We start from the raw sequence: 7,500 nt of genomic DNA on the forward strand, positions 1-7,500 counted from the left end.
AGCAGCAGCAGCAGCAGCAGCAGACCTCTTCGACGGCCTGAATCTCTCCAGCAGCAAATGCCCCGGGTCTGTGGCACCACCACCCCAACAGCAGCAGCAGCAGCACCACCACCCCAGCAGCAGCACCAGCACCACCCCAGCAGCAGCAGCAGCAGCAGCAGCAGCAGCAGCAGCAGCAGCAGCAGACCTCTTCGACGGCCTGAATCTCTCCAGCAGCAAATGCCCCGGGCCTGTGGCACCACCACCCCAGCAGCAGCAGCAGCACCACCCCACCACCCCCCCCAGCAGCAGCAGCAGCAGCAGCAGCAGCAGCAGCAGCAGCAGCAGCAGCAGACCTCTTCGACGGCCTGAATCTCTCCAGCAGCAAAGGCCCCCGGCCTGTGGGCCTGCTGCACTGCGTCGCAGGCGAAGCGGAAGCTCTTGTGGAAGCCCCAGCGGCGCAGCGGGAAGCGCTTGGTGGTGGGGCTGCTGCTGCTGCTGCTCTCGTAGAAGCGGGCGAGGAACTGGTAGTGGTGCGCGTCATAAACAACTCCGGGAACTGCTGGCAGCTGCGCAGCGCGGGAGGCCAGCGAGGTTAGGCGGGAGCCTGCAGCAGCAGCAGCAGCAGCAGCAGCAGCAGCAGCGGGAGAGGAGGCCGCAGCAGCAAAAACGAAGCCGGGAGCTGCGCTGCAGCAAAAACGGCAGCTGCAGCAGCAATGCAGCAGCAGCAGCAGCAGCAGCAGCAGGAGCGGCGGCAGGAGAGGCAGAAGCAGCAGCAGGAGCGGCGGCAGGAGGAGCGCAGCAGCAGCAGCAGCAGCAGCAGCAGCAGCAGCAGCAGCAGCAGCAGCAGTTTACCTGCGTTGGCCTTGGGGGTGGGAGTGAGGAGGGACTCGACGAGGAGTCTGTACACCCCAGCGAGCTGCTCGCGCTGCAGCCAGTCAGCAACAGCAGCAGCATCAGCAGATGTCCAGACACCCCACACATCCGCGAGTGTCTGTACACCTGGCGAGCTCGGCGCAGCAGCAGCAGCAGCAGCAGCAGCAGCAGCGGCGGCAGCAGCGGGGCTCGGCGGCGAGGAGGACTCCAGCAGCACGCCTTCGCGCTCGCCCGCTGCTGCTGCTGCTGCTGCTGCTGCTGCTGCTGCTGCGGGGGCGGGGCCGGCGGCTGGCTCTGCAGCAGCGCAAACATCTGCTGCTGCTTCCGGCGCTGCGGGTGCAGCCCCCGCCGCTGCTGCTGCTTCTGCTGCGGCATCTGCTGCTGCTGCTGCTGCTGCTGCGGGGGCTGCTGCTGCTGCTGCTGCTGCTGCGCCGGAGCCCGACGGGGGCCCCTCCAGAGCAGCAGCAGCAGCAGCTTCGGGGGGGGCCCCCTCAGACTGCACTCGGGGGGCCCCCATGGACGCTGCAGGAAAATCTAAAAAATAAAAGTGGAATAATGGAATAAAAGAAGCAAAAACAAAAACAAGAAAAGTCCGAAACAAAAAACAAACAAAAGAGAAACAAAGAGAAGTCCGCAGCTCTCAAAGAGGAGCGCAAACACTAAAGAAACAGCCGCCGCTGCTGCTGCTGCGGCTGCTGCTGCTGCTGCTGCTGCTGCGGCTGCCGCCGCTGCTGCTGCGGCCCCCGCCTAAGAGGCCTAGTGGGCCCCAACTGCAGCAGCAGGGGGCCCTCTGCATGCGAAATGAACGGGGGCCCCTCTAGACAAAGAGGGGCCCCCCGAGGGTTTAGAAAAGGGGAGGGGAGGGGTGCACGTACAGCTGAGTTGAGGGCTCAGGTGTACGTACACCCCAGCGGCGCCGCAGGCAGGTGACCCTGGGGAGGTTAAATGCGCGATGAAAGCTCACAAAATATATTTATTTAATTTATTTTTATGAAATGCTTTGGAGAAATCCAAAAGGAAAGCAGAAACACGCAGATCCGCTGCATGCGCTCGCAGCCCCAGACGGAGGCCTCCCAGCAGCAGCAGCAGCAGCTGCAGCAGCAGCAGCAGCAGCAGCAGCAGCAGCGCAAACCCTCCCGCTCTGTACTCCCTCCTAATTAGAAAATTTTAATCCAGCCGCAGATAACAAGCCCTGAGCCCGGGCCGCGCCTCCAGCTCCGGGCCGCCAAACCCTAAACCCTAAACCCTAAACCCTAAACCCTAGCTGTGACAGACCCAAACCCTTGAGCTCCAAAACCCTCTTTTTAACCTCCCGCGCTAAACCCTTGTCTTTCACGCTCTTTCCTTCGACTGGGCCGCCTGCAGCCTCCCCCCGGGGCCCCAAACCCTAAACCCTAAACCCTAAACCCTAATTTCTGAACCCTAAACCCTCAGACTTGAGCTCTACACTTATTCTACTTTTGCTGCTTCGCCTCTGAAACCCTACAAGCCGCAGAAATGCAACTGTGGACTTAGAAATAATGTTATCAAAAACAAAATCTTTTTAGAAATATAAATATGCTTTAAATGCATTTAATAAATGCATTTATATTTAATTTATTTAATTAAAAATTAATTAAATTAAATATAAATGTTTATATATACTCGCATCTAATTGGTACTTGCCGGAGGACACACGGTGGCTAGCTGCAGCTAGCCGCAGCTAGCCACAGCTAGCTGCTGCTGCTGCTGCTGCTGCTGCTCCTAGCTGCTGCTGCCCGCTGCTGCAGCTAGCCACGGCTAGCTGCTGCTGCCAAGCGCAGCTATTTGCTTCTGGACAGGCTTAGCTGAGCTAACGCTGCTTAGCCATCAGCAGCAGCTAGCTGCAGCAGCTAGCTGCAGCCAACAGCACGCAGCAGCTAGCTGCAGCAGCTAGCTGCTGCAGCTAGCTGCAGCCAACAGCACGCAGCAGCTAGCTGCAGCCCCCGGGACACTGCAGACACCTGCAGCACTCTCTAATTCTTTTTTCAAATGATTTGAAGTTTAATTCATTTTATTTTTATTTTGTTTGGCTTTTAATTGGTTTTATTTTTCATTTATTTGGCATTTAATTTATTTTATTTTCCACTTTGTCCTTTTGTCTCCCCATAAAGACCCAGCCCAGTCAATAGGCCTACGGGGGGCCCCCAGGGGGCCCCCAAACCCAATAGGGGGCCCCAAGTGGCCCGGGGGCCCCCCTGTACACTCCCCGGGGGCCCCCTGGGGGCCCCCCACGGGCCTCCCAGTCCCTTGGGGGCCCCTAGGGGGCCCCCTAAAAGGCCCCCAGGGGGCCGCGAGCCCATGGGGGGCCCCTAAGGGGCCCCCTAGAGGCCCCTCAGGGGCCCCCCACTCCCTGGCGGCCCCCCAGAGGGGCCCCCAGGGACCCTCCTGAGGCGGAAAAGCCATTAGGGGCCCCCAGTGCCCACTTGGGGCCCAGAAAGACCACCCAGGGGGCCCTGGGGGCCCCTATTGGGGCCCCCAATATAGCCACTTGTGGCTAGCTACTGCAGCTAGCCAGCTGCTGTGGCTAGCTACTGCAGCTAGCCAGCTGCTGTGGCTAGCTACAGCAACTAGCCAGCTGCTGTGGCTAGCTACTGCAGCTAGCCACTGCAGCAAACTGCTGCGCTGTGGGCGCTGCTGCGCCTGGGTCCTAGAGGTGCCCTCAACTAGCCGCAGCTAGCTGCTGCTGCTGCTGCTGCAGCTAGCTGCTGTAGCTGCTGCAGCTAACTGCAGCTTGCTGCTGCTAACTGCTGCGGCTAGCTACCCTGGCTAGCTAGCTGCGGTGGGGGTAGCTAGCTAGCCAAACAAGCCTTCAAATCCTTCGGCAGCTAGAGAACAAGGATCTGCTGCTGCTGCTGCTGCTGCTTCTTTGTCTGTGGCTTCTTCTGTGTCTTCGTCCTTTGCTGCCCCCCTTCTGTGGCGGCGGTACCACGTGTTGCTGCTGCTGCTGCTGCTGCCGCTGATGCTGCTGCTGCTGCTGCTGCTGGCAGCAGCAAAGTGGTTGTATATGCAGTCCATCAGCGCTCGAAGGTCCTCCATGCAGCTGCTCTGCAGCAAACACGCAGCAGCAGCAGCAGCAGCAGCAGCAGCAAAAGTTGTCTCGAGGTCTCACGCTGCAGCAGCAGCAGCTGCTGCTATTGCTGCCACTGCTGCGCCATCTCGCCTGTGACCCTCAGCAGCAGCAGCAGTAGCAGCAGCAAGCGCAGCAACGGCTGCAGCAGCAACTGCAGCACGAAACACGTAATCAGCTGCTGCAGCAACTGCAGCAGCAGCCACGTCAGTGCCGGCAGCACGAGCAGCAGCAACTGTAGCAGCAGCAAAGATAAAAGCAGCAGCAGTAGCAGCAGTAGTAACAGCATTATCTGCAACATCCCCGCCATCAGAGAGAGCAGCAGCAGCAAGACCAGCAGCAGCAGCAAGACCAGCAGCAGCAGCAAGAACCGCAGCAGGAACAGCCCCACCATCATCATCAGCAGCAGCAGCATCAGCAGCATCAGCAGCAGCCGCAACAGCAGCCGCAGCAGCAGCATCAGCAGCAGCATCGGCAGCAGCCGCAACAGCAGCCGCAGCAGCAGCATCGGCAGCAGCTGCAGCAGCAGCATCGGCAGCAGCCGCAACAGCAGCTGCAGCATCGGCAGCAGCCGCAGCAGCAGCAGCGGCAGCAGCAGCAGCAGCAGCAGCAGCAGCAGCAGCAGCAGCACCTGGTGGAGTGTGTCTCTCCAGTTCGGTGCTGCTGCAAGAATGGGATGGAGACACCTGAACAAGTGGGCCTTTGCGCAGCCACTGTGGGGAGGTGTATATACACCGCAGATGTCCAGGTATCTTTTCATCAGACACACCCGCTGCCACGCAGACACCCCACACCTGCTGCTGCTGCTGCTGCTGCTGCTGCTGCCGCTGCTGCTGCTGCTGCTGCTGCTGCTGCTGCTGCTGGGGGGCGGGGAGAGGTCTGCTTCCGCGAGAACCCCCAGGCGCACCGCCGGGGGCTGCCAGGGGGGGGCCAGCTGCTGCAGCAGCTGCTGCTGCAGCGCAGCAGCAGCACCAGCAAACAAAGCGGGATTGTCTAGAAGGCCCTCAGCAGCCATTACTGCGTCTGCTCTGCAAACAAAAGAGACACCAGCAGCAAAAAGAAAAGGGAATTTAAAAACAAAAGGGACAATTAAAGACACAAAAGCCAAAAAACACCCACACAGACACAGCTGCTGCTGCTGCTGCTGCTGCTGCTGCTGCTGCTGCGGCTGCTGCTGCTGCTGCGGCTGTCTCGGCATACGCTCCGAAAGCAGTGGTGGTTGTGTTAGCAGCAGCAGCAACAGCAACAGGGGTGCCAGCAAGCGCAGCTGCAGCAGTGGTGACAGCAGCAGCAGCAGCAGCAGCAGCAGCAGCAGCAGCAGCAGCAGCAGCAAATGCAGCCTTACCCTGTCACTTTGAGACACCGGACTGCATCTTCTTTTGTCTCCACTCCTCCGTTAGCAATTACTGAAGCAAAAGCGCAGCAGCAAACCGACACAGGATGAATGAGCAGCAGCAGCAGCAGCAAAGGCAGCAGCAGCAGACACAGCAGCAGCAGCAGAGAAAAGAGCAGCAGGAATAGCAGCAGCAGCAGAGAAAGCAGGCGCAGGAACAGCAGCAGCAAAGCCAACACCAACAGCAAAGGTAGCAGCAGCAGCAGCAGCAACAGCAGCAACAACAGCCGCGGCAAAGCCAGCAGCAGCAGCAGCAGCAGCAACAGCAGCAGCAGCAGCAGCAGCAGCAACAGCAGCAGCAGCAGCAGCAGCAGCAGCAGCAGCACCAGGAATGTTGATTCTTTGTTTGACCCTGCGAATGAGTCCCCAGTCTGCTGCTGCTGTGTCTCTTCCTTTTTCTGCTTTTGTTCTTGCATGCAAAGTAACAGCAGCAGCACCTGCTGCTTCCAAAGCATAAGACAGCAGCAGCAGAGGCGCGCAGGCCGTCGTCTGCAGCAAAAAAGCCGCAGCAGCTTATTTGCAAATTAGAAAAAGAAATAAAAGGGGACAAGTATAAAAGAAATAAAAGAAGTAAAAGAAATAAAAAAAGAAATAAAGAAACAAAAGAAATAAAAGGAATAAAAAGAAATAAAAGAAATAAAAGATATTAAAAGAAATAAAAGAAATGAAACTTTGAGAACTTCGCCCAGGGTTTAGCTGCTGCTGCGCGCAGCCAAGGACCTAGGGTTTAGGGTTTAGGGTTTAGGGTTTAGGGTTTAGGGTTTGGGACTGACAAGCTGTGCTGTCTGGGGCCGTCAGCACTTTGCGAATTTTGCAAGTCACTGGAATGGAGAGTTGCTGGTGCATTGCGGAAACCATAGACCTGCACAAACCCTAAACCCTAAACCCTAAACCCTAAACCCTAAACCCTAAACCCTAAACCCTAAACCCTAAATACAAACCCTAAACCCTAAACCCTAAACCCTAAACCCTAAACCCTAAACCCTAAACCCTAAACCCTAAACCTCAAGTGTGAAGCTCTAAACCCTAAACCCTGGGCCCGGAAGCGGGGGCAGTCAAGACTGAATCCTATGGCCTAAAGCCTCATGCCTAAAACCCTAAACCCTAAACCCTAAACCCTAAACCCTAAACAGCAGGGGACGCAAAGCAGATAAAAGAAAAAGAGAATATCCATAAGGAGGCAAACAGAGAGAAAGAGAAGGAGGAAAGGAAAAAAAAATAAAAGAAATAAAAATAACTAAAAAGAAACAAAAATAAATAAAAATAAAAGCAAATAAAGATAAATAAAAACAAATAAAAATAAAGAAATGCAAATAAATAAAAAAACAAAAGGATGGAGAAGAGACAGAAAATGGAGCAGAAAAAAACAGAAAAAGAAATTAAAAGATATTCAAAAAAATAAAAGAAATTAAATAAATTAAAAGAAATAAAAGTGAAGATTAAAACAAATAAAAAAGAAAATTAAAAGAGATAAGAAATACTAAAAGAAATAAAAAGATATAAAAAGATATTAATAAAAAGATGAAGGAAAATTAAAAAAGACAAAAGGAAATAAAAAGATTAAAACAAATTAAATAGACAAAAACAAACAAAATAACCAAATTAAATCAAGTTAATCAAATGGATTCAAAAAAACAAATTAAATTAAATTAAATTAAATTAAATTAAATTAAATTAAATCAAATTAGAATAAATAAAAAAAGTAAAATTAGAAAAATAAAATAAAATCAAACCAAATCAAACTAAATTAAACTATATCGCATTAAATTAAATCACATTAAATTAAATCAAAGTAAATTAGATTAAATCAAATCAAATTAACTTAAATTAAATTAAATTAAATTAAATTAAACTAATATAAATAAAATAAATAAAACAAATAAAATAAATAAAATAAATAAATAAAATAAAATAAATAAATAAAATAAATAAAATAAAAGTACAAAATGAGGTCTGGCTCTTCGAGCAAAAAAGCGCCATAATAGCCTCGACGCGCTATGCCCTGAAATGACAAAAATGAAATAAATAAAAATAAATAAAAATAAATAAAAATAAATTAATTAAATTTAATTAATTAAATTAAATTAATTAAATTGATTAAATTAAATTAAAATTTAATTTAAATTCAATTAGAAATAAGTTTAAATGAAGCTTAAAAATGCAA

At 52.1% G+C, this 7,500-nt stretch overlaps 2 protein-coding genes across 2 annotated transcripts; both read right to left on the reverse strand.

Annotated features, from left to right (window-relative positions):
* Positions 1–335: 335 nt before the first annotated feature.
* On the reverse strand, positions 336–1,372 carry ENH_00057590 (hypothetical protein, conserved; the record flags this gene model as incomplete). The annotated part of the gene is made up of 2 exons (XM_013581768.1): positions 336–586; positions 835–1,372. Coding segments are annotated over 2 exons (789 nt in total), but the record flags the coding sequence as incomplete, so codon positions are not given.
* A 2,297-nt stretch (positions 1,373–3,669) lies between these two features.
* Positions 3,670–6,182, reverse strand: ENH_00057600 (dihydrouridine synthase domain-containing protein, putative; the record flags this gene model as incomplete). The annotated part of the gene is made up of 5 exons (XM_013581769.1): positions 3,670–3,921; positions 4,575–4,971; positions 5,289–5,349; positions 5,688–5,825; positions 6,110–6,182. The coding sequence occupies 5 exons, from the start codon at positions 6,180–6,182 to the stop codon at positions 3,670–3,672; spliced, it is 921 nt and encodes a 306-aa protein (XP_013437223.1).
* Positions 6,183–7,500: the final 1,318 nt, after the last annotated feature.

Source organism: Eimeria necatrix, genomic scaffold (genome assembly GCF_000499385.1).
Source record: "Eimeria necatrix Houghton genomic scaffold, Enh_scaff486, whole genome shotgun sequence".
NCBI lineage: Eukaryota > Apicomplexa > Conoidasida > Eucoccidiorida > Eimeriidae > Eimeria > Eimeria necatrix.